The following is a 27,876-nucleotide window of genomic DNA, read 5'->3' as shown; positions in this document are numbered from 1 at the left end:
AGTGGTATTACACTTGCTTTCCCCCTCTTCTGCAAGCACACCACAGACACACTTACTCAAACACCAAACCAACCTACCAAACCTCCGATGGGGCTTATACTGTGCTGTATGTGACAGTCTGTCAGAGCAGAAGGGACTCTGCTAAATATGGTTCTGTGCTTCATTCCCAGAATTTCCCTCCTCAAAGGTCAGCTGCATACATCTGAATATATCCCAGGCTCTGAAAGATGCATAAAATCTAACCACAGACTTTTGGTTAGTTGTGATTTCAAGGGAAGCTATTATGCTTTTTTCTAATTTTCTGTCAAATATATAATGTTACAATGTTGGTTGTTTATATTAAACGTGGCCAGTGTTTCAAATAATGAGGCAAGCATATGTAGAAGTAACATGAGGCTCCAGGCCATTCTGAATACATTTTTTTCCTACTCTGGAGAAAAGCTGACGTCAGCTAGTGACAGATTTCTTTATGTGGTAACCTGCTCCAGGCACGCTACTGCAAGTGTTTACATTACATACACTGCTACATGTAGCTATACATGCTATAGGGTAACATGTAATCTTGGTGGTCAGTGTTGGTAATTTTATCCTGATTTTCAATCATATTCCTGCTGGAACATGTCTGATTGTGAAGATTCTGGTGTAGGCGCTTTTAGTGGTGATTTTTTTCACAGTAGAAACTCAGTTTCAGTCATTCAATGACGATGAGGGTGCTTTCACACCTGCTCTGTTTGGTTAGGTTCAATATAACTCAAGTTCGTTTGCCCTCTAAGTGCGGTTCATTTAGGCAAGTGTGAACACAGCAATTGCATTCGGATGCACATCAGAACAACCAGACCAAGACCTTCTTGAAGAGGTGGTGTTGGTCTGGTTACAAACAAACTCTGGTGTGGTTCGTTTGTAGTGAGAACGTATTCTGACACATTGTTTGGGTTAAACATGAGCATGTTACAGTCCTGGAGGATTATTAATGTGCACCTCCTCCTGTACTGCCTTAATATGCACATTCAACACATCCAATGCATCAAAACATTGTTTTCTAGTTGGAGCTGCACCTTGTTTTCAAACTGTATGGTTTGACTGAAGTGAACAACAACAGCAATATAGTCCATGATGAGCAGTGCTAAAATCAACCTGCGTAGTTGTCCCTCCATTGTGACATTAGAAAGCATTTATCTTGCAAGTGTACTTTTCTTCAATGTTTTGTTACTTCCTGGATTTTTCCCACATGGAAATTCTGATCAATCAAGAGCCGCTTTCTCGCACAATTTGATCTGATCGCTTGTAAATGCTGCCATGAGAATACGAACCAAATCTAGGCAGCTTTGTAACAAAATGAGTCCCTGGTTCAGACCAAAGCAAGACAACTCTAGGTCTGAAAGCACCCTCAGATAAGGCAGACTGCAGAAGACCCATAAACACTGACCAATCAGTGTGGTCAGCTTTTTCAGGAGTTTCAGGGTTAAAAAGAAGGGTCTTGAAATAAGTGTTTGAGACAAAAGGGAAAAACAGGTGATTCAGCACAGACAGTATGAGGAAAATAAAGTTTTTTTGACCATTAAAACATGTATTCATGTTCTAGTATGAACCTGAAAATGAGCATAATAGGTCCCCTTTAACTAAGTTACAATTCCTTTCCAATTATGTCTCAGTGAAGCAGACCTCCCTTGTGTGTGTGTGGCTCACACTGTCACGATGCACATTTGGTGGGAGATGAGAGGAAGATGAGATCGCACAGCTTTTCTCCAGATGAATAAACAAAATAAGATGGCCTCTGAGGTAGTTTCATAGCTTCTTTACATACTATATATTGACATGAATTAATTGCTTTTGCACAGAGAGCATGGTAGAGCCATGACCATAATGTATTGCATCTGAGTAATTGCCAGCCTTACTGGAATTTGTTTCCCTGTGCTCTTATATGCATAACGACTGCTTTAAATTAATAGGATTAGACTCTGACATATATTATCAGTTCAGCATGCAAAAAATATATATTTAAAAATACACATTATTTAACATTTTACTTCACTTCAATGGCACTATGTATCACACAGCTTAACAGTCATAATGAAAGATAACAATGTAGTTATACTAAAGCCTTGACTAAGATGTAGTCATGGATACAGTGAGACCTCAAATTAAGGCTACTTATTTCTTCTTTTTAGTCTCCTATTTAGTTTAATTGTCTTCACTCTAGTTATCCAGCGATTAATGTGCGATAACAAAAGGCTACAATATTTGTCCCATGTTATCATGTCACACTGTAGAGCCTCTGTTTATAACCAAAAAAGGCAAAGGAACAAAGAACAAGAGGAAGAAAGAGACAAAGACGGAGGCAAACAATGAGCTCAGAGGGATGAAAGAGCATGAATAAAAATGCAAGCTCATTCTGCGTTTCAAAGAAAACCTCAAGTTCAACTCGCCTCACTTTCTCCGCTGCCTGCAAGGTGACTTACAACCAAAATAAAACTATTCTTTCTTGAGATGGAGCCACGCTGAACCGAAGGCTTCCCAGAAGACAATGTGCTAGATTCTGCTCCTTGTAAAACCACATTGAGGCCAGGCTATTTTGGAAACACAAACCTCAGGCTACGGACCCGTCTCTGTGCTTAATTCTGATTCTAATTTAGTGAGTGTGCTATTCGTCAAGTCATGATGAATGTGCTCCACCTCGATGGATAAAAGCCATGACTTGAGTGAATTGTGCAGATTGCGGCTCATACGTGGAAGTGCAGCTCATTTCTCTGGATCTGACAGTGCTTCGGTTGATTACACACGTCCTTGAACCCCATTTGAACATGACGCAGGTGACATTTATGAGGCCGGGTGTCACTGATGACGCTGTGCCACATTAAACCTGCTCTTCTGTCCTCACACTGCAGTCACTGAATACGACTTGCTTTATACTCCATACGGTAAATACTGCCCACACGCATGGCACATCTACCATACTGATGCCATATAACCTGAACATGCCCCGTCATTCATAGGGGGCCTTAAACAGATGAGCAACTAACCGAAGCAAGACACACATCACCCCCCTTCTTCTATTTGTACCCATTTCTCCTTACTATGAGATTTATTCCTGTCAGAGGGGCAAGGACATCTATTGCAGTCTGCTGAAGGTCCGGTGTGGCAACACGGGTGCCTGTAGATCACAGATATCATGCACCCAGGTGACAGCTCACTCTGAGCGACTGGTCTGATAGAGAGTAAGGTCCCAGGCCCCACTCACTGTCATTCATCACACATCCTTCAATCCCAGTATGCGCTCTTCATCAAGGCTGGGGCAAGGATGAAGGAGACAGGCTGTAAAAGATGGTGCCCACCCCCTCCTCTGTTCGTCCTCTTAGCCCCACCGTCACTCATTTTTATTACCTCGGATGAGCCGGCAGTTAACAGGCTCATTAATAAACGCCGGCTGGAATTGGACATTTGTGGAAGTTCTCGAGAGTCTATTCTCCCCGTCTCACACACACACACACTTTCTACCTCAGCTATAAGCTGAGTTAGAGACACTTAAACACAAGCAGGCAGGATAGTGAGGATGAAAAAAGGGAAACAACTGCAGAGTGCATCAATGTTTGTGCCAGTAAGCAATTTGAAGTTTGACCCGCTGCCAGCTAACCTGTGGATGTGTCTCAGTGCACCTTAACACCTGGCTGTTGCAGATAAAACACACCCTGCTTTACTTGTTAAGTTTGTTTGGGGAGGAAAGAAACAAATCGGGCAACAGGGAAATAATCAGGATATCACTAGTTTAAAGGGACACACTGTACATTTAACTTTTTCTGCCCACTAATGTTTTGTTGAGATAGATAGATAGGAAATTTGGATGTCACAGAAGCAGTGCACAAACAAACCACACAGTACAAACAATGTGTGCAGTTTAGAGGTGTTATAAAAGGGCAGATTATCTTAGCTTAGCTCAATTTCTACTTGATCCGGTACAGTAGCAGCACCTCTGTGCCTCAGGAACAGAGAATGGGGTCATATTCCTGGAAGGAAACTTAGACCTCGCCTCTCGCCATTCCAAAGCACCATTAAAGTTTCAGTAGTGTTGTGGTTTTCTTGGCGAGGGGCTGCGATAGATAGTGTCTGTGGGGTATTCAGGAGCTTCTGCTGGTGCAGAGGTGTTAGTGTAGCAGGGCATGCAGGAGCCTGAAGGAGGCACAGAGATACTGATAAGTCCCGTAGGACAAAAGTCATGTGGTGATTAATTGCACTGGGCGTGGAAGCCTGATTATCTGCTGCCTGTTAATGTGTGTGCGTATGTGTGTTTTGTGGGGTAAAGACACTAGGGAGGCTTGAGTCAGGCAATGTCTGGCCTACTGGAGAGTGGACCTGCTCTTGTTGGCACATGAGCATTCATTTGGCCCAGTTTATGGACCCTACTGAGGGGTGTTTTTGAAAGAAATGCAGCTCAGAAAGTTAGGTCTGCTATTTAAAGCAGTTTATCTGCTGAGCACGGTGTCTGCCTGATCTGTCTCATCTGCAGTCCTCAGTTTTTACTATGATATTTAAGTCTCACTACTCCGGGATCATCAGATACGCACCAAGTGGACATTCAGACGATAAGGTCAAGTGCTGCCTCTTCAAATCCCTGAGCTATGTTAACATCTAGAGAGAAAAATCCAACAAATTAAACACTGTAGACATACAAAAGACAAACATATACAGTACCAGTCAAACGTTTGGACACACTTTCCCATTTACTTGAATGGAAAAGTGTTGGAGTAAGCATGGAGCCCACACTGTAACTAACTGCACTCCCTGAAGAAATATTATCATATTTTTGAAAAATGAAACAGTGATTTCAGAGAGAAGCAGACAGAGGGCTCTACAGTCTGTGTCTGAAGGATATATCCAGGATGTCAAACTGACCCAGCAACAACAACAGGTTAAAAAGACAAAGATAGTTAGAAGCTAAAGCTGAACTATAGGCTACAGATCACAGTGTAAAAGTGAACCACCAGAAGACACAGAAGACAATGAATATAAAGGGAAACTTTGCTGATATTGAACCAGCTGTGTGGCATCACAGTGTGTGCAGATGAACTGTGTTTGACTTCGTTCCTATGAAAGAAACGTATGTCTTTTTCCAACCTCTCCAGGTAACGAGTATCATTAATACACAATATGCCCCAGGCACAACATTTAGCTCCAAATCCACAAAACCAGCCTGAAAATGAAGGAAATCTAAAACGACTGCATTAGAGTCAGTGGAGCACAGCTGTGTTGTTGTCGGGCCCTGGTCTGAGCCAGCCTGATACTACGTGATTGGTCAGTCTGTGTCCAAGGGGACTTAGCGAAGGGTCAATTGGACTGTTGTTGCAATAAAGCTAAGTCGCAAAGAAAGGTTACAATTTTACACAAAATATCTGGATATTACTCTAATATAAAAATGTGCAAATCGCACAGGACCATTGAGACGCTGTCTGCCTGACAGCGCAGTTGGGTGCATTTCACCCTTTGCAGGCGCTTTGAGAGTTACCCATTGTCTTATGTGTGCACGTTTGGTGGCCACAAAAGCTGCGCCTTTTGTGAATTCGTCTCTCAATGTTTATGTGTGTAAAAGGCTTTTACAGATGATAGTAAACCTGCAGCCAATTGTCAGCAGTAAATGGTTTGGGCTCTTTATTCCTAGTTGGCTCCAGTGAGGGTGAGCGTGTCGGGTTTATGAATACAGAGCAGAAATTTACTGTAGTTTGCTGCTGGTGACTTTGCACCCACACAGGTCCCATTATTGATCAGCAGTCAATAGAGTAGTATAGTTGAATAGTTTCATTCATAAAAACTATATTTAAATACTACATAAACTAGTACATTTTCATTAGGCTCTGACATGAATTGAAGATGTGTGTTAATGTTTTCAATCACTATGACCTTAAATTCTAATAAGTGCTTTTCACCGCACAGCTTTGTCTGTACATTTGCAGTATCTTCTAATTCTGCCTGTCCTTTTAAATACAGTTTAACACATTTATTTGGACCCACTAGATGTGGTGTTGTTTATATTTCCTGTGTGTGTTTCCGTTTGTGTTTGACACACAAAGCGAGAGAAATGTGCGCTTCCTGATCGTATTTTTGTGAAGAAGACACTCTTTGCACTCAGTGTGAAAATACAGTACATGGAAGTCAGTGTGTGGGAGTCTGTCTACATAATGTTTTAGTTTATATTTAGTACAGGGAGTAGAAAGTGAGGCGGTACTGTGGTCCATTCAGCTTTCTGAATAAAGCTGGCTGAGGTTTACCACAGCACAAGATTGTGATATTATCACAGTATGAGCGGAGTGGATATCGGGTCATCAAGAACAAACTCTCTGTGTGAAAATGGGACATCAGTTCCTTGTGTAAATTTTTAACACTATTCCTGATGCCATTTTTTTTTTGGTGAGTTTAGCTAAACTGAAAATAATTATGCTGGGTCACACGTCATAAATGGCTGGCGTGGGGGATTAAGCTTTGTGGTGGTTCGATAGTGGCTACTGATTAATAGCCTTCTCTGTAGTCATTTTCATTAAGTAGTAAATGTGTCAGAGAGAGGCATGGCACTCAAATCCATTAGGAACAGAAAATACCATTTATTTGGGCTGATTCGCTTGTAGCTAATCCATCAACACAGAGAAAGTAGGTCAATGATCGAAGCCAAGCAGGGACTGTGCCCAGAAGAGGACAGATGCAATAGATCCAATGCATTCACACAGAAACACAGGGCTTTTCACAGGATCCCAGTACAGAATTTCTATAGACACACATCATGTTATAGAAGCTCTCACGTACAGCGAGCATGACTTCATGAAAGCATATCTGGCTGCTCCAGAGTGACCTGGAGGCCTGTGCATGCCTTTGCATCTGCTTGCCCACTCATACAGTAAATGGGGTGGTTATGTGGTGAATAGGGGGGGCCATACTTCACCACCATCTGACCTCAGTTTCAGTAACGCTGACTTGTAATACACAGAAGCAGACTGCACGCTTGCCTTGCAATCCCACAACCTTTTACGCCTCTACGGACCCTACGGTCGCCTCATTAAAGTGCAGCAGCTCGTGGTTCTGTGCCTGCTAAAAGCCTGCCATAACACTGATCTTGAACATGGAACTGTTTCCTTTCCCCTTTTCCTTTGTGTTATGTTATCACTTTTCCCTTTCAGCAACCGAGGATATATTTAACGCAGCCCCCACTGTTGTTGGTTGTGTTTAATTTGAGTTGTTTAGTGAACTTGGTGTTCTTGATCTTTCTTTCTGATTCTCTTCTATCCCTCTCTCCTTTCTCTTCTTTCTCTCTCTGTCACTATGGCCCAATCCCAAAACACCCCTCGCGCTTAACACGTAGATTTTACCCCTCTGTTTTGTGCATTCATGTCCAGCAGTAGGGCGTCCTTGTTGGGACAGAAGGTTAGGGCGAAGTGCTAGGGTGCTAGATCATCGGCTGCACAAGAGACAAAAGATACCGACAACTGTATTTTCTTCATTGATAACGATTTTAAAATTCAGATAATCGGATTATCTTAGTATCATGACGTATTACGGTCCTTTCCTTTATAACAGAACAAACGTTGGTTGGCAGATGTCTCGATTGCTAACTAGCTAGCTAGTAGGGGTGTAAGTCCCCAGTTTCATCACGATGCGATATTATATTGATTCTTTGGACAACAATAAGATATTTGCTGACATTATAAAGTCTGCCACAGTATGATTTCGATATGACACGATTTAAGGGCCTGCGATCAATATGAAACGGTATTGTGTGCCCATTTAACACAATCAGTTACAGAGGAAGCTTTGCACTTTGTATCAATGACATTGGATCGTTGATCATTTTATTGATATATTGCTCCAGATCGATGGATCATTTCATGCCTACAACCTAGCTAACATTACATTATTATTGCTGATTTGTGCCTGACAGTCCTTCATTTTGACATACTCGCATGTCGCTTTCACCCTGTTTGACGGTAATGACACCCAAAATTTAACAAAAGTCCAGCAGCAAAGTTGCTGCACTTCTTACTGCTTCTCTAATATCAGTACAGACTGCCTGTTAATGAAGCAGTATTCTTTTTATTTGATGATTGGTTTGAATGATCGATAGCATGAAACGTGAATTAATCCAAGCCTCCTGACAACCGCAAAAGGCTGCCGACACAAGAGAAATCACCACTGTAGAAGATGGCATATTTGCAAAGAGCGGCAACACTCGTCTCATCTGTTTACATAAATACCAGCACACCAATGACGTATCAGGGTCTTGAAGGGTTGTCCCATTTCACAGAGGACGTTACCGATATAACTCTGTTCCGAGGGGCAAGGTGACACTGGAAGACGAGGGGTAGGGGTAAAAATATGAAATGGGATTGGGCCTGTATTGCTGTTATTTAAAGCTATAGCTGTTGCCAACATGTGATGTCTTTTTATTTGCCTGTGTTTCTGCCTAGTGTTTTTGCTGTTGTTGTTGTTTTTGTTTTGTTTCTGTGTGTGGTGAGCTTTCTAACCCCAGTTCATTCTGTTATGGCACCACCGCAGTCCAGGATGACGCTGCCCCAGGTACCCAGGAGTACATTATGTTACGGCAGGACTCCATCCACTCTGCGGATATAAGGAGTAAAGGGTCCCCCTTTCGTGCTAAGTGTCACGAAATCTTCTGCTGCCCGCTGAAGCAAGTCGTCCACAAAGAGAGCACAGAGCCCGAAGGTTTGTTCGCACCCCCTCCTTGTTTTGATTTGCCGATGCTCCTCGTATCCCCTGCCCACTCCCATCTTGTTTTCCCCTCTCTCTCATATTCTGTGTGAACTGATAGTTCTCCGCCCCTTCAGACTAAGTTCTCTTTCATTCCTGTCCCATTTTTTCGAGAGCATCTGGTGTGCTTCTGCCCCTTTCTAGCATGTGTGTGTTTGTGCACGAGCGCGTGTGTGAGCGTGCGGAAGTGTGAGTACGTGTTTGAGCATAGTATAAGACTAAATGCTTAGGGCATGTTTGCTTGCAGAGAACCTGTAGGAGAGCATCTCTCTACGGGCTCCTCTGCTCCTGTCCAGTGTGGTGTGTTTGGACTGTATGAGTGAGTGTGTGTGTCTGCCTGCACATCTCTTATGTTGGACTGAGTGAGGAGCATAGCATCTGTAGCTCCTGCCCACCCCTCCCTACCCCAAACTATTAACTCGGTCATCGCCACCCTGAGGCGCATGCACAGACCAAAACAAAGTGCAAAAAGAAAAGGGGTTATAGATGGAGGCAGCTGCCGCCCTAATGAGTTCAATGACTGGGCAATTTCAGTGTGTGCCTCCACTTCAACTGGCCTCATAGAACAAAAAAAAAAAAAAAGGTGAAACTCTTTCATCTTGCTGTCCTGAAGACGATGTGAGATTGAAACGTTTCATATTCATGACTAAATAGTGATCTGTTCAGCTGCAGACTGCAAGTCAGCAAGTCTCCCCTCTCCTCTTGTTCCCTCTGCTTCCCATGCTTCTGCCTGTAGCTCTGTGGTCTTGGTGGCTGCATCCTACCCTCTCAGTGCTTCCCTAGTTCCTCCCCCCCCCACCCTGCTGCAACTGCTTCACCTTTACCCCTACCTCTATTTACTTCTTTAGTGCTTGTAGCAGCATGAGGATACGCCTGTGTGCTGAATATGCTACCAGCGTTTGTACAGTTAGGACACACAGTAAAGCACAACAGACGATAAATCCCCTCCAAGCATGCTTCCCTACCCTGCACTGTCTGGCACTCAGTCTCTTTGACTGCCTCATTTATCATCTATCCCTCAATAGAGTGCTAAGATTGTAGAAATTGCTTTTCTTTGCAGACTTCCCTGATAGGTAAGATATGAATTGTCTCGCTCTTGATATGTTTCCTGCAATGTGTTGCTATGTTGCATCTCAAAGAGGGACACTCTAAGCTTTAGGTATCAGTTAACCTGTTGATGGGTGTCTGTGTGCCCGCTGAAGGACATCGAGAAAGACAGAGAGGTAGAGACAGGGAGAGGGAGATAAAGGAGCGGAATACTAGCGGAGGTCTGGCTTGAAAAGTACAGATGTATTATTCAGTTTGGCTGCAGCTCCAGTTGGACGTGACTGAATTTACAAAGGAAGGAGGGGAGACTACAGCTGTTACGTAAGCTGTTCATGAGGACGTCATTAATGTTGATGCATGATGCGGATGGAAACTGTATTTAACCATGTGTGGAGCAGGTCATACACACACAAAGAGACACACAACCTAAAACACAGAGCTGCGGACATATGTAAGTAACATAAACACCAGATACACTCAGTGAGATAGGAAATGTTTGCATTTTTATTTGCTGGAAAAAAAAGGTGTTTGATATGCAATGAAAAACAAGAAGGTTGTATGTTTTGAGAGATCTGTGCAGGAAAGTCAGCCTTGTCACATTGTTGCCATGGCAACAACATTCCAACCGCTTTGTGTTGCACTTATTAATGATTTTCATGGATTAGATCACTTAGCTTCATGTTAAATAGAGTTTGTAAGTCACGGTGGATTGCAGCACTGTTCAGTCAGCAACTCTGGCTGCTTGTCTCTTATCCCTGTGTGGTTAGATTATATTAATAATGACAGCCATTATACTGTGAGCAGTGTTTCCAACGTGTTTGTTCTGTTGACGTGCTATACGTGTGTTGCTGACAGTGACAGGTGCTCTGAAAGGTACAAACATTAAGGCGAGATCTAACAAGACTTTGACGGAGTCAGTTATCCGCAGTATCATTTCCTCTGAGTCTAATTCCTCTGATGCAGATCCCAGCACTACACCGAGGTGGCTGAGACAAAGATATTGGTTTCACCAGTCACTGCTTGACAGCACAACACATCAGCAGCACACTGTGCCACCTCAGAGGATGACTCAAATCATATCAGTTCATCTCTGTAGAGCTGCAGGGAGTAAAAGCACAGACAGAGAGAGCACTGGACTCGCCTCCTCCATGCTCAGGTCAGCGTGTGCTGCTGGCTGTCTATCAGTTTTGTTCTCTATCTTGACATACACTCGACAAGCTCTTCGGCTCGCTTGGTGTCACCACCTCTCGATTCCTCTTCATTCTCAAACCACTCTCTCCTGTTTCCCTCTGCTTCTGTTGCTCCCTCTTTGGCTCTGTTTCGTTTCTTCACAGCAACAAAAGATGGTGCCCGAGGGGACCGATCTGTGTAAATACCCCATCCATAATTCAGACGACGGCAAGACTTTGTGTTTATAGTTCCAGGCTATGCCATGTACACACAGACAGACAGATATCCATATAGAGGTGTAAGCTCAGAAGCATATGGCATGAGCAGTATGTGTATGTTTCACTTGTGAGAGATAAACTCAAGGAATACGTGTTTTACTAGTTGAGTTAGACCCAAATCTGAACTGCAATACTCACTGTTAATGAGAAGTATCTTCACTCGCTCTGCACTGACTTACAGGCTGTCCTGGCCATGACTTACACAAGAGGACTTTTGTCTCACGTGGGCTGGGTTTAGATTACACAAGTTTTAAAATGCCAAACGACTTAGAAATTTGACTGCATCACAGAAGTAAAATGTCACAGAGAGGAAAGAGCTGAAGGTGGTCATTAATCTATGATAATTTTGTAATATGAGTATTTGTATGAGATGAATCCTCATCTCTTTCTCTCGAGCTCTTCCTGTCTTTTAAAACAAAGTATTTTTTTATTAGTTTTTCAGATCATACAAAATACAGTCACATCCCATCCCACAAGTAACTGCAGCCCACTGCATCAAGTTCAGTGGTAAATAAGATACAGACAAAATAAACAAATAAAAGGGGGGTTGAAATTCATCGAACATCTGTTCTACCTGATCCACAACTGGTTACCAAATGGTGTAGAAGTTTAGGGCAGAGCCTATTGTAGCATCGCTCATTTTTTCTAGGGTCAGATGATGCATAAGATGAAAGTTAGAGGAAGCCTGCCTTTTATTTAAGCACGTCAGTTAAGATGGAGATCCTGTGGTACTGTGCCAAATACTGCAATTCTGGCAAAAGGTTCAGTGGATATTTACACTCTTTAACTTTTTAAACATTTACATGAAATGATGGAAATGGCTGGGGCTGTCCCAAGTGAATCTTTTGACAGGTTTTCAGGGTTCAGATTTGATCTGTAAGAATTAAAAGTTGACCTAGCTGTCTTCAGGTTCAAGAATACAACTTAAAACCCAAACCCGGTTTTATTTTGAGACCAGCATTAGTGATTTAGACTGAAAAGATCACTTAAATTTTACAGTACATGGCGATATTAATAAGTGCAGCTTTAAATGATAGGTTCAAGTCTGCCTTAAAACAATAGTCCACTGCCCCTATAAGCACTGCAATCATTCACTGCTGTCTGAATTGGTTGATTTATGTGGGTAACTTCCAAAGTTACTGTCTTTTCGGTAAAAAAAATTCTTTGTGTTTCCTTGTCAACCTAGTCTCACTCCGAAGTCAGTTGAAATTCGGGGCTTGGGCAGTGACTTGCAGTGTCAGACACTGACGCAATAAGCCGTCCTGTAACATCGGTATGATACGCGGCTGGTTGCCGTATTAGTTTAACAGTGCCTAGTGGTGTCAAAGGGAAACGCAGCCAGACAAGAATGAAAGTTAAGGCAGAGAAAGTTCGAGTAGGGCAGGCGGAAGAGGTGTTGAATGGGTCCAACAACCACTGACTTTCACCCGCAAGAGCAGTGTTTGTGTCCCGTAAGATTATAAAGCCAAACCCTGTTCTTTTTCCTAAACCCAACCACATGCTATTCTTGCCTAAACCTAACCACGTGTGTTAGTTATTGAAGTAATTTGCAGTGTTGTACTGACGTAGTGCATTTATTTTGAAAGTGTCTGTATGTAAATGTTATGTTTCCTGTGAAAACAAGTGTATTTTGAAAGAAGACAATGCATGAAACAGGCAAAACTTGACACAGCGTCCCAGAACATCAACAACCAACACACCCAGGGTACCTTGCATGTCGTATGTGGACGTGGAAATTCCATGACCAAACGCTGATATGTGACAAGGTCAGAGTGAGAATTTGTTGCCACTGTTGAGCTGTAATGGAAGGGTTGTAACACAAATTGGTCACTTTCACACTAAAAAGACTAAAGCTTTATAAGATATTTACTTTATTTAGTCAACTCAAATGGCTGAGGCCTCACGTTAGCCTCAGATAAACTTTGGAATCCACAACAGCTGTGGATTTTGTGCCACAGCACTCACATTGGAGGCACATTATTTTATTGCTCATAAGGGCACTTAATTATTGTTTTTCAACAGCCTTGAAAATTGTGAGCCTAACCTTTAAAGTGTCACACTGGGGGTTTGGCTTGTTTTATCCTTTATCTGCAAATCACATATATTTCACATTACCACTGACCTTTAGTAAAGCACAATAAATTGTTGGGTTGACTCCCAACCCTGTAGCCTTTAGTTTATGTTCTTCTCACTATAGCTTGCAGAAATTTGAAACTTGCTTGAGACTGGTAATTCATCATAATGAGCAGGGAAGTGCACGGACATTTTAAGGACAAGTGGTTCAACCTAAGGCCATTATAAAGTTTTGTTTTGTTTGTCATAACCCACCGTGAACTCTAGGATGCACCATCTAAAGCCAGTGTAATGAAATCAGCAATATGATATGTCTCTTACAGGCAGAATAAATTTCGGCACCTGCGCTGCTCGACGTTCAGGCTGCTATCTAATCTGTTTCAGACTTATTGACAAAATAACTCATCTGCTGACCACTCAGCCAAGAAAATGTAAGCAGAGTGCAAGAGGAATGAGTAGTAGCCCCATCTATTTCCCACACCCGATGTAAAATGCATGGCGGTGATTCACCACAAAGTCGACACAGCGCAATTACATTTTGGGGGGGGGGGGGCAGCGTCTCTCCTTATAACAGAGTATCCCATTGCAGTGTCTCACCGAGTCCTGCACACTACTGCAATGTTGACAAGAGACAAACATGCAGCCTCAGGATGCACTCGTGCTCCAATAACAGCTTGTTTAATTTTCTTTCTTTCCTCCGCAGTCTTTCTGCATGAAAGCAACAGCTCTGTTTGTCTAAGTCAATACATAAATAGACTATGCATGAATAAATAATGTGTATGATAATGTGATTTGGTGCCTGGAGAGAGTAGGGTGGGAGGAGAGTGTCAATGTCACATCAGCACTGTAAGTTCTGCTGTGCTTACCTGACCTCTCTGTTTGCCTGGAAGAGTGCATTCTGGAACCTACTGAGGTTTTAGCGTGTAGTCTGAGTTAGGGGTGTGAATCACTGGTTTCATCACCATATGTTATCATATCGATTCTTTGGACAACGATACGATATTTGCCGATATTACAAAGTCTGCCATGATACGATTTCAATATGATGCAATTCAGGGGCCTGTGATCAACATAAGACAATATCATCTGCCCATTTAACAGTCGATTACAGAAAAAGCTGCCACCCCTTTCTTTTGCCATAAAAATTAGTTAGTTTACTTTATACTGACTCCACTAACACACATACAACAGTTTAGGAATAAGTTAGCCTCCAGGGCTTTCTGCCAGAAAGACCATTCTGGAAGAAATCTTGTCATTTTAACAAACTTCTCCCAACAGCCATAAAACATGGATTAATAGGTATCAAATTCAGCTCAATAACAACTGTCAGGGTTCATAGACATGTCAATTGATTGTTGCTTGTCACCCATTATTAGCTCAAGCATGTTTACATTGCAAAAATTAGCCTAGCCGCTAGCAGGCTTTCCTCCACTCATACTTTAACAAATTACATGTATTATTTTATGCTTTTTCTTACTCAATGCTGGTTTAAGTGTCTCCCAGCAGAACAGATCAATTACATTTCAGTCTGCATGCATGTTTTTTCAGCTGAACATTGTTGAAACAGAGCAGCTAATGTTGCAGCAGTGAGAAGTTAGCTGAGTGAGATGCCCTTACAACGACCTATAACACAAAGCATGTGCTTTGTCTCTTTACCCCTTTTTTCCTCAAAATATTTCCACACTGCTGATTTATTCCTGAGTATATAACGTTATCCTCATTGTCTGTCTCGTGGCTGCTTGCCATCTGCCTGCCGGCGTTTGACAGTGACACAGACTTTTGAAATAAAAGTGCATCCTCAAGATGACAATACAGATCGATGTTTTCAGACAGTGGGGGAACAGAGTTTAAAGGTCCAGTGTGTAGGATTAAGGGGGATATATTGGCAGAAGTTTAATATAATATAAATATGTTTTCTTTGGGTTATAATCACTTGAAAATAAGCATTGTTGTGTTTTTTAGAATGAGATGTTTATATCTACATAAGGAGTAGGTCCTCATCCACGGAGTCCACCATGATTCACTGCCATGTTACTACAGTAGCCCAAAACGAACAAACCAAACACTTGTCGAGATACGGCTATTCACATTTTAGCTTTTTTGTGATGGCCACCATAGTTAGCAGCCCCTCTGACACAGCAGCGTCAGAAAAACACAGTTTTCTGTGAAAATGATTTAAAAGTTTAAATCACCTGGTCTGTTTGAGTTTTTGAAAGGAAGAGACTTCTAAGGATAATTTAGCTCTGTGTAAAAACTGTCTGAACAAAAAAAAATGAAGGAATTTTAACCAGGAGAAGCTTCAGCTGGATGCAATCTGCAGTCCTCGCCACTAGATGCCACTATATTAGGAATATCCAAATGTATTTTAACAGGGGCCAGATTAGATAATGTAAATATACCTGGGGGCCAACTGCTTCTTGAGTCTAACAAGTTATGAAAAAATAAATAAATAACAACGCAACTGTTTTATGCTTCCACATCTGCTACCTAGCAGGAAATGTCTGCTGTTAGTTACCTGTTTGTTTATTGTTTACTGTCTGTTTATGAAAACACACAAGTTCAGCTTGCATAATTCCTACTTGATGTGTATTAGCTGTAAGTAAGTAATTAAAATTTATTTTTATAGTGCTTTTCACAGACGTAGGTCTTGCAAAAAAGACTTCACACTACACAACAATTCTTTTTTTTTTTTTTTAAAAAAAAAAGGGTAGATATTGTATGATAAAAAGTGTATGATAGTCCTGCCACTGTAAGGTAAAGGGAAAAAATGTAAAGTGATCTTGCTTGAATAACACTATTGTGTAGGGCCACATATAGTGTTTCTTTAATTTATTTTACCAGCTGATAATAAGAAGAGCAAGAATTAAAGCCACAGTGAACATTTATGTCAAATAATCCAGTACATATGAAGGACTAGTGTTTTATTAGCCTAGTTCGCATATAATCAACACTTGCATTTGTTTTCTACTGCAAGTGCAAAATACTTGGCATCTACTTGCATACTTGAACATGCTCACTTTTCATGTCATAACACACACACAACTTTTAAATACTTATTTCCTCAGATTTAGGCAGAAATGCTGACATAGTGTTCATTTCTGGCTTCACTGGGGATTAAACTAAAGGCATAAACAAACAGCAGGAGTGGGTGTTTATGACAACATTAATGAGAAACTACTCTGGAGACCGGCAGAGAAGTGAAGCAGAGTAAAGTTGCCAGGCCTATTACATTCCATCATTGTCTATTTAATTAGCACGACTCTCGTATTCGCCTCCACATCCCAGGTCCTCTCCTCACGGCAGACTCAGCGACAGCCAAACCCACCGGAACTGTTCTGTTCATAAATACAGTCAATGGCTTTGTTATGAATGAATATTGTGTCTACATTCGTCAGCCATTACATGTCTTTTAAACATATTGGAAAGTATCTTAAACCAATCAGAATTGTGAATGGCAGGCCTTTATTGCATGGTATTATATGTAATATTGTATAATGTATGCTTTGAAGATGACTTTAATAAATTATGTTATTTGCCTTATGCTAATGGACTGTGCAAGAAGTAATATTTCCTGTATACTAGTGAATGAGATGCAGGTACAGCGCAAAAGTAATACCCCATTTTATATAATATATATAGCCAAATGCATCATGTGTTTTTATCCCACATGTCCACATTAGCAGCTTTACTCCCCATCACTCTCACTGCCTCGCTCAGATATGACCATCCTTTACACAGCTTGACCCTAAAATCCCAGTTTATGTAACTAATGGATATGCTGCATTATTGTTTCATTCAGTAGAATCCCTGTGTAACTACAGGGCGGCTCTAAATCTGAGCTAAACAGGAACGATCGGTAGAGTAGTCAGGTTGTAGTAACTGTGACACAAGCAGGGGTGTAAGTTTTCCCTGGAGTGAACAAGCGTTAAGCTATTTAATTGAGGCAATGAGGCACACTGCTGAGTCAGCACCACGTTAATAGGAGTCTTGCAAAGTGGCTCCAGACAGCTGCCGGGATAGAGATTACAGATACATAGTGTCAATTATAAGGAGAAGAAATGTATTTGATGGCATAAATGTCAACAAATAAAAATAAAAATCCTATTTTTTGGTTGCATAACATAATATATCTTTGCTTTTTAAATCTCCATTGCAAAGTTTCAGTTCTGTCTTTTGCTACCTGTTTAACCTTCTGTTATCTTCATCCATCAACCACACCATCCTCCCTGCACTCAGCAAAGATGGGAGCAACACAGACACTCATGTGGTCTCCATGCTCTCGTCTTACTAAACCTAATACTTTAACAAGTTGTTTCTGAGTGTAAGGTCAGCTTTGCCAAAAACTTTTTCCTGTATCTTTAAAGTTTGGGTAGGCACTTTAATTTTGGCATCATTGGGCAAAAAACGTATAATAAACTATGAGCATATTGCTATTCATTAATTTATTCATTTTTCGTATCCACTTATCCTGTTGGGGGTCGCGGGTGTGCTGGAGCCTAACCCAGCTGACATTGGGTGAGAGGCAGGGTACACTCTGGACAGGTCACCAGACTATCACAGGGCTGACACATAGAGACAGACAACCATTCATGCACACATTCACACCTACGGACAATTTAGAGTCACCAATTAACCTGCATGTCTTTGGACTGTGGGAGGAAGCTGGAGTATGCAGAGAAAACCCACGCTGACATGGCGAGAACATGCAAACTCAGCACAGAAGGGCTTCCCCAACCCAGGTTTGGAACCCTCCACCCGGGGTTTGAAGCAGGAACCCTCTTGCTGTAAGGCAACAATGCTAACCACCGTGCCACCCATATTGTTATTCAGGTGGACTAAAGGAACACCAGACTTTTGCACCCCCTCTTGGCTTTGTTTTCAGCCGTGTTAAAGAAAGTCTGACAATAAAAAAATTAAATACATGGCAATATGGGTGAAGCATCTCATTGTTGCTAATATTTTAGCCTTATGCTAACCAGAACCAAAGGCTCACGGCTGCAGCTTCAAGTCCATGTTTATGTAACTGACGCAACTAATGTTAGGGCCTCAAATCACAGTGTGTCTTCCGCCTCATTCCTCGGCACTCCACACCACCTTGCGAGAAGGGAAGCGAACAGCAGCTATGGAGACAGACAAGTCAGCAGCCGCAGCAACCTGAATGGAGCCAGCACAATCTCCAGACTCCTTGCTAGATCAGCAAACTTTCAGTTGCTGCCATTACACAGTTTAAAACCAGCACTGCTACTGGCCACCAGCACTACACTACGACAAAGGCTTTGCAAATGATGGTATCTTCTCTCACAGATTGAAAATTTATGGTTGTATCAGGCATTTTTTTAAATCAATGACAAAACATGGCAAAACAAAGGGAACTACTGGTTCCACTCATCGTCTTTATATTTACTGAGTCTCTTGAAATCCTTGAGGTCCAGCCAGGAGCAAAAAATTCATAGAATTCACACATTAGGTGACTCACTAGTTTTCATCTCACATGTCCTTTTGTCTATCTGTCTAAGTGTCCAGTATTAGTCAGGCTCTACTGCCCTGGCCCTGAATATAGAATAAAACAAAGGAATGAACACAGGGTTTGCTCCCTATTCCCTTTCCTTGTACCCAACCACTATTGTCAGCTGGGTCATGTCGCCTGTCCAGATGTTGTCAGGTTGGACAATCTGTTCCACCAAGCATGTTTGTCTGTAAAGCCTACAACGATAAATCACATCAACCTGAATGTCAGTCAATCTGATAACACTGGAATATCAGTGATAGTGATTGAATTCTCCATTGATCAAAAATACTAAATTCTGGCAACCTGACCTTAAAGATTGTCAAAAAGGACAGCAAACATTGCACTGGGACTATTTAAGGCCATAAAGGTTCTGTAGACTTCCTAATTACTGGGCAGGGGACACCAGATCTGCCCAAGCAGCACCCCATTAGCAGAGACCCAGAGAACAACAGGCCAGTTTGGCTGACACATGCAGACAGTTTGAGGGTCATATTGGGTGCTGGCGGGGTTATGTAAAGACCCTGCATGTGTCATCTCAGGGGGGCACCGAGTAATGTGCCAGCGCGCCGGCCAGGGCTCATGTTGGCTAGGATTCATGCAGACACCCAATTTCTCCCATCATGTTGCCTGCCAGCCACCGAGAGGTCTTGGGTCTTCCAGGGAGCCTGATGAGACCCAAATTAAGGGCCAGAAAAGTTGTTCCTTCCGCCACATACAGACAGTATACTGTGTAGTAATTAGGGCTGTCACCTTTTATTCAAAAGATGAATATTTGTTCAATGTAGTTAATATTTGAATTATGATAACCTGATCGACCTCAAAACCTACAGTCCATAAGCAAAACCAACAGTTGCTGCAGGCCCCGTTGACCTATCAGTAAACTACGCTAGTAATGTTATGTTGTTTGCTATTAAAATGGAGGACACTAACGAGCCATGAGCCCTGAGCGGACAATCACGACACCAAAGCATCTGAAAAGCAGTGTTTTGGGCTTGATGCGATATATCGATCATGTACGATATATCGATATATTTTCAAACAACATATAGATTTAGACAATACAATTTATATCGATAAAGGGTCAAGCTGTGTTACATAACACATACCAGTGTGCATCCCTCCTCTCTCACACTCTCTGCACAGCTCTGCCCCATTCACTCACTCACAAGTTCTTCAGCAACACTAACAGACACAGAGCTGCTCCTCTGTTTAATCTGTCTGTTAATTAGTCTACAGTGAGACACGGGTCTATATGTTGTACGTGCTACGCTAAACCAGTCTGTTAGATGAATGAAATTACCGCAGTAGCACACATGCAGCACAGTGCTGTGCTGCATGTGTGGGAGAGCTGCTGGATCATATCAGGTGAGGATTTGTTTGCTAGTTTATCTGTGAGGTGGATCGTCGTAGTCTATTTTGTGACACTGAGACAGCGCCTTGATGCAGGTGACAGATGTGTTAAAAAAAAAAATGCAGCGACAACACAGAAATCTCATATACAGGACGTATATAACGACGACAAAGTGTCTCTCGCTCCTTCCCTGGCCATGGAGAATGACTTTTTAACTCCGCCACCAAAGATTTTTAATTGGTCCAAACTGCAATGGATTTAGACCTACTTAATAATTCTATAGTCACGTTATAGTTTTATGTCCTGTGCTGCAAACCTTTAAACTTCTGTAGCTCCAGTGCTATGTGCAAAAAGTTAACATACAGCCCTGCTATTTATTTTATTTATGATATTTTCTTTTGATCGTCTGTTTTTATGAATGACATCTCAAAAGTGGCTTTGACTTGCAACTGAACAAGTAGCCCATTTTGTAGAAAATACCGCTATATATAAAATACCAAGATATGAATCTTCGTCCATATCGCTCAGCCCTAGTTTTTACCTGTTGAAGGGCTGCATAGCCGCGAAAAAATAGAGACCAGCTGTGTAAAAATAGCGTTGAGCTGTGCTGTGTCTGCGAGGGCAAGCGCAGCTTCCGTGGTCAGTGTAGCAGCTTCAGTTGATCCTAATTGTCGCACTTTGCTGAGGGCATTTTGCAGCAGACATGTCCTGCTGTGTCCATGCCCCATGTATTTTGGCCGTAAGTCTCGAATGACAGAAAAAACTGTGGACACACCTGCTAGCTTGCTACCCAAGTGACATAGTAATGGCACCACAGATGAGCGGAGCAACATCAATTGTACAACCTTGTCTGACTTCGGCACACTCTGCTTCGGCAGGCCCTTTGCCAGAAGCTCTTAAAAACAAATATAGCAAGATTTATATGCAAGGATATGCTGCCAACTGATGTGTTAAATCAGCTGTTAAATAAAAGTTATTAATTGCTCTAATAGTGTTATTGCCAGATGCTGGAGAAAAGTTGGTCAGCTTACATCCAAGAACCTTCAGTCAAGAATGGGATCAGATGTGTAACACCAGCCTTCTTAAATGCTGTGCCAGCCAGACAGTGTTTGTCTTCTTCCCCCGTCTCCCTTTCTTGGTTGTATTTCTTGTGTGCTGCACTAGAGACTCACTTTGTTTGTTTACTTCCTTCTCAATGGCGGTTAAATGTCTGGAAAGCGTCCAGGGTATTCCACAGTTGTCTTAGTCAATTTAATGCCGACTCAGTGATCTGTGTGCTCTGCAATCTCCTCCCCAACTTTGGAACAGCAGCGACTGTGGAAAAAATAGCTAAAGTATCCAAGTTATATATTTAATCATCAGGATGATGTATTATAACGGCTGTTTGCAGAATCTTGTTTCACCCCTGATCTGTTTGCATAACCGTATCCCTCTACAGTCTTCTACATCTAAGTGACAAAACAAATGTATTTTATTGAAATACAGGCTGTTGTGTGCATGTGTCCTACTTAAAACACTCAGATGTCTTATTCGCACTCAAATTTAGGATTTGCACAAGCATGATCACATGGATCTTCTTTAAAACAAAATGAAATCAATGTCTGAACAGATAAATCTCAAACAGGATAAGCTGCTATTTAATTAAAACACTTGAGTGTGATAATACTTAAAAGTAGAGCAATCTTCTCAAACATTATATCATACTCTCGTCATCATTAATAGCTAGTGATCGCTAAAGGTCATTGTAATTGTATGAGCCCGAACAATAGATGGGTTAGACATTAAAAATTCATACTGTTAATGAAATGATAATTCTTCAACTGTCAAAGAGTGCTCTCTCCTGCCTCCTCAGTTTGCAGTCCTCTCCCTTTCTTCATCTCCTCCTGGCATATTGTTAACCAAAGTGTGCAGTGCTCCTCCGTTACCCTCTGCAGGTGTTTGTCAAATGAGCCCAGATGTAAGTAAGTCAATTGGCCTGTATGACGTGCCTTTCACCTCCAACAAGCTCCGGCAGAGTGTCACGCCCCTGTGCTGTACGGCATTGTTGTTCCTTGTTGTTCTCACTACACACACACACACACACACACACACACACACACACACACCCTCAGTCGGTTGTCTTACATCAGTATGCTGTGAACATGAGGCCCGCGAGTCATTATCTCAGACCCAAATCTAATTTTACAGCACACATACGAGCGACCAAGCGGGACAGGCTGGTGCACTGGACTGAATAAACAACATAGAGGCGTTGCATGTGTGGTAAACCTCAGCTGTCAGGTGCTGGTGAGACACGGCAGGATTAGGGATGTGCAGTATTGGACTTTTTGCCGATATCCGATATGCCGATATATAACAACCTATGTGGCTGATGACTGATAACAATATCGATATACTGCATCCACTCTTTTCCCCACCTAATTTTAGTGATAATCAAGTCTCTTCTGTATAGGAATTAACTTTATATTATGCATGACATAATGGATGTAGCCACTGTGACATCACCCATTGGTTTGTGGACTTCCATTTTGAAGGCTCAAGTTTGGCATTTTGACAATCTTCATCTTGGACTTTTGGAGCCGGAAGTGACCATATTTGGATGAGAGGGTGGAGATAATATTAACACCAGCTGCTAGGTTGCACAGTGCAGTGCAGTCTGTGGTTAACTGTGACAATGCTAATGCTAATTCCTACAAGCAAGAAACAGGCTTAAAGGTCGAGTGTGTAGGATTTAGTGGCATATGTTGTAGATTACATGTAGGAGAACTACAGTGGCCAATGCAAAAATGGAAAAGTCATGTCAAGAGTGTGTTTGGTTTGTCCTTTCTGGACTACTGTAGAACAACATGGCAGATCTCATGGAAGAGGACCTGCTCATTATGTTGATACAAACGAGTCATTCTGAGGCAACAAAAACACAACAATTAGTTGCTAATCACCTGAAATGATAAGAAATATATGTAGAAAGGCATAACTTTAAAGCCCAGTTCAAACCAAGGATTTGTGACGAAACAAGTCAAAACATGCAACTACTTGCAATGAGGCATTCTGCAACGTTCTAAAAACCTGCCAGATCACACCAATGCAACTAGATGTGATGGTGTATCATCTCTATGCAACAACTCTCTGTACTTTCGTTCTGATTTCTAGCTTTTCAGGCGTATTTTGTGGCTGAATATAATTTGTAGCTTCTTAAAATATGAATGAGGGTAGTGAAAGTGAGATACTGGCTACAGCTCATTTGTAGTAGTGATGAAATGGCGAAAAACAATAAAAAACAAACATCAGAGAGACTGTATTCATAATAAATATGCCACAATAATATAAATAACCAGTGCCAATTAGTTAGTCAATGAGAATGTGTACGTGTGGGAGGGGATAAGCACATACAGCTAGCAGCAGCGGCGACCCATGGTCCGACACCGGCACACCATGAGGACGGAAACAGAAGGCTCCATGTGGACAGAGTACCTGCCATAGCAAATACACACACTATCTGTGGTCATTTTGACTTGAAAAACAGCCACCGGTGATTCGACAAGCTGAGTTGCAGGTGACACCATCAGCATCAACATTTCTCTGCAACATTCTAACACTGTTTCATCTCGTCACAAACTGGGCGTAAGCTTTAATAACATCTAAATGTGTGAGTTATACAAAAATTCACCCTTTCTTCAGTTGTCAGAATGTTTAAATTAGCTGTTCAGACCAAAATATTTTTGTACCAAGCTGTAAACATGTTTGTTTCTGCTGTAAAGTCCAGCATTTTAACCTGGGAGTCTATGGGGACTGACTTGCTTCTGGAGCCAGCCTCAAGTGGCCATTCAAGGAACTGCAGTTTTTGGCACCTGCATATTGGCCTCATTTTTTAGCTCTGGAGGTGGTTGCTTGATGTTTACATAAAAACACAAATGCACCCATATGCACACAGTTGCAGCGATGAAGGTAGACGACAAACATAGCAAAATTCTACCAATACTCGCCGACCATGTATCGTCCAGCCCCTCAGACCCCTCTGCCAAATGTCCTCCCAGAAGCTTCCTCCTGGCCTCAGTGCCTTCTGCTGTTGCATCATTAACCATCATATAGCCCCTTAACTTTAAGTGTTGGAAAACACAGCACATCTGTCTTCTTTATAGGAGAATTTTCCAGTAGCACTTGTCTGTCTGATCCACATTTTTGAGCTTTGCGTGAGAGTGTGTGTATGCATGTGGGTCTTTGTGCATGTGTGTGTGTTCTCCGGGACCTACGGCCTTATGGCAGCCATTAGTGTTAGTTCGCTAATCCACTGGCTGGAGAGATAATTAGACATCGCACATCTCATCAGGCCCGGCCAGCATCCATTCACAGCTGTCTTTTTTCCTCTCTCCCTCTCTCTTGCTCTCATATTTTCTCTTTCTCATATTTTTCTGTCTCTCTAAGAGAAGGAACTCTCTTAGGGTGGTGTGCTACATTGTGAAGCAAAAATGGAAGTGAATGTTACACACAGGTTGTTTACATCAGTGCCTCCTCAATATAATGGGGAAAACACTGAGATTGGCTCTTGGCTCTGCGCAGCTGGTGTGTGTGAGTAGGATGTCACAGGCCTCAGATGCATGTTCAGTATGATGTAATGGGTAGCAATCAGGCAGGCAGGGAGGCAGTCCTTCGGCTGTACAGATGATCACACGTAAACCATCATCACAACAGGCCAGTGTCACGCAGCCACCCATCTCTAATCTGCGCCCTCAGACTGCCAAAGCATTGGTTAATATGTCCTAATCTCCCTGTGTTATCTCCTCAATTGCAAACACACACATTGACCCTGGATGATGGTGCTTAACGCAGGTCATGCCTCGACATTCAGCAATGTTTATTTTCCTACAGTCTGTGGTACAAATCTCACCCAGCAGTACTGAGACAAACATGTTCTGACTTGTTGAATATGAGTGCATGCTTGCAGCAGCTACTTTTAATAAATTACCAGAGCTTCAAAATACCACAGCAGCTGTGCAGCTTGGGGAACTTAGCCTTCGTAAGATGATATGGGCCCTAGTCATTCGCACTGATCCTTCAATCGGTAGCAGAAGGCTCAGTGCAATCATTCAATCATGTTAAAGCATGACCTCTGACTCACTGCACCCCACATGGAGAGATCCCGGACTGTAGGGCCCGATAGGAGGAGGAGCCAAGAAAGAGCAAGGGACACTGTGTAATAATCCCCCTGTCCATCACTCAAAGAACACAGTACTCAGTCAGTCAGCGTTTCTGTAAAATGTATCTAGTTTTGTGATTGCTATTAGAGAAGGTATTCACATATAGTTATGCTAAAGCTGACATGTAATTATAAGGATTTGTAGGAGATTATTGAATCTCTCCGTGTAAATTAAAAAAGTCCAGCTAATGGCCCATAAGATCTTTGTTAAAGTCCCAGTGAAAATTAGTTACTGTGTTTACCTTCGTACTGTGATGTATTTCTCAGTGAAACTTAACTGAGCAGTGTACAGTTACAACAGGGATTCAAGTCAATTCTTTCGCATTTGATTGGACTGCTAAAAAGCGGGGAGGCTTAGAGTGTAGCTACAATGATCAGGGAGTTACAGCGGAGTAGACTGCTGGCCCCATGGACACATCCCCTACCATGAGATCAGGAGAACGAAGGAGAGATGAATGCATTTGACTTCAAACACATTTTGTTTTTGGAAATAAAGACAAAAGGTTTTGCCCACTGATAACCAAACACACATCTATTTCTATCTCTTTTCATATTACTCTGTTAGCTACAACAATCAGGGATGACTTGCTACGATTTACAAGTGGTGAGGTGCAGTTTTATATGAGCGGTGTGGCTAGCTATTCATCCAAAGTCATATTTGATGTGATGAACTTTTGTTAACACCTTTGAGTGCAGGATGAGTCATCTTTACTTGGTTTTGCAGAAAGATAAAGGACAGGGATTTTGATGTAAAAGACTTTGAAACACATTTTTTTGACATATATTAAGAAATAAATGAGCAATTAACACAGGAACATGGGATTGTATTTGCTGTATTTAAGTGCTTTACTTATACTAAAGTATAGTAGTATGTATTAACTATATGACTATATTGACTGTAAATGATGTAAGGGCAGTAAATAGCTAGAAGCAGGCTAATGAAATCAGAAGACCAGATTCGGCCAAGGAGAACTGGTAACTGATGGACAATAAATCAGGACACAGAGACAGTTGATTTCAGTATATAGGTACCATGTATTTAGGAAACAAAAAAAACCAAAACAAAGTATGCAAATATTACAAAATAAATATGGCCATGTAAATAAATAGATTTCTTCTTCAACTACAAAAAAAAAAAAAAAGAACTCAAATACTCAATATATAGAAATAGGTTCACAAGGCTTGTATTAGCTTATGGCTAGTAATTAGTTAAGTCATTGGTGCACCATTATTTTCTTTCACACTTATTCAATTAATCATCAAAATACCAGAATGAATTCGCAACTCAACAGAAACCCTCCCAAAGCAACAAAACAACCCAACCCAATATGGAAAACACATTGAATAAATGTGGACCCCGTTCATAACATACAGTTTAAGCTCATCAGTTCTTCAGCACAAGTCAGTGCAAGTCCATAAGTCAATCAGTCAGTCAATTCAGTGTGCTGGGCCGAAGAGTGTGTGTGTGTGTGTGTGTGTGTGTGTTTGAAGGGGCAAAAGAGATGAATGGGGGAAAAGTATCTGCTGCAGTGTCCTACCGCTGTGGCAGGAATATGATGATAACTGCTGAGCGTAATTCTTGTTTCCTCCAGGGTGGGCTCCTGGTCACTTGGAATTTGAATAGCTCGCCATCCATCACATGGATCGTCCATGCACAAGAAACCTGGCCTGGTTAAACATAAGGCCAGAGCTCTTAACATTAATTAACTGCATAAAAGTTACATACAGTTACTATCAATCAAACAAATCCTCTTAACCAGTTACACTGAGTTGTAAATTAAATACATAAATGTAACAATTAAACAATTAGGCAATTAAACAACTCATTCATAAACTGGCAAATCTGCAGAGTAATGAAGCAGCGTGTGCCTCTAGTTGCTTAAATGCAGCACATTACCTGTTATCAGCTGACCACTAACATGCTACGTCAAACATTGTATCAAACATTGTAACCAAACACTCATTATGTCCCCACACACGCTACGTCGGGTGTTTGACAGTTCAACAGAACTTCAAGTATTCACATCTTTCGAACAGCAACTTTGACAGCCGATGGACATCTGCAGTCGGCAACAAAGTGACTGTTAACCTTCATATTGAACATTAAAGTAAGTAAACGCCAGCAAACTTTTTACTAACCTGCAGCCGCTCCGCTCTGTGCATCAGCCCCATTCATCTCACTTACAAGGGCGTCTGCTTCCTGTAAATAGCGGAGCGGCCCAGCTGATTGGCTGCGCGCTACTCACGTGGTTTACGTCATGTTAAACGTATTTGAGTTTGACAGAGTATTTTACCATTTGTTCATCTGAACCCTGGGTTACAAGTATAACAGTTAAAACTTACTTATGAGGCATTATTATAACCCAAGGATCCATATTATGTCAACAAATTCACTCCACATGCAGTTCTCACACACTCCCAAAGGTCCAGACCATTGAAATCCAGTGAAATATTTACTCCAAAGACATTATTACATCCATAGATGTGCACAAACTGCCTTGCATTGCTTCAT

The 27,876-nt window shown here is 41.8% G+C and overlaps 1 protein-coding gene across 2 annotated transcripts in view; it reads left to right on the top strand.

The window, feature by feature from the left end:
- fgf13a (fibroblast growth factor 13a) overlaps nucleotides 1-27,876 on the top strand; it is a 153,235-nt gene that overhangs the window by 56,864 nt on the left and 68,495 nt on the right. For both annotated transcript variants that reach the window (XM_049586224.1, XM_049586225.1), the window contains exon 3: nucleotides 8,530-8,697. In XM_049586224.1, coding sequence (XP_049442181.1) covers nucleotides 8,530-8,697 — 168 coding nt within the window. The remainder of the gene's footprint in view (nucleotides 1-8,529; nucleotides 8,698-27,876) is intronic.

This window comes from Epinephelus fuscoguttatus, linkage group LG9, assembly GCF_011397635.1.
Source record: "Epinephelus fuscoguttatus linkage group LG9, E.fuscoguttatus.final_Chr_v1".
NCBI lineage: Eukaryota > Metazoa > Chordata > Actinopteri > Perciformes > Serranidae > Epinephelus > Epinephelus fuscoguttatus.
The sequence above is the reverse complement of the archived record's forward strand: the minus strand, read 5'-3'. Positions and strand labels throughout refer to the sequence as shown.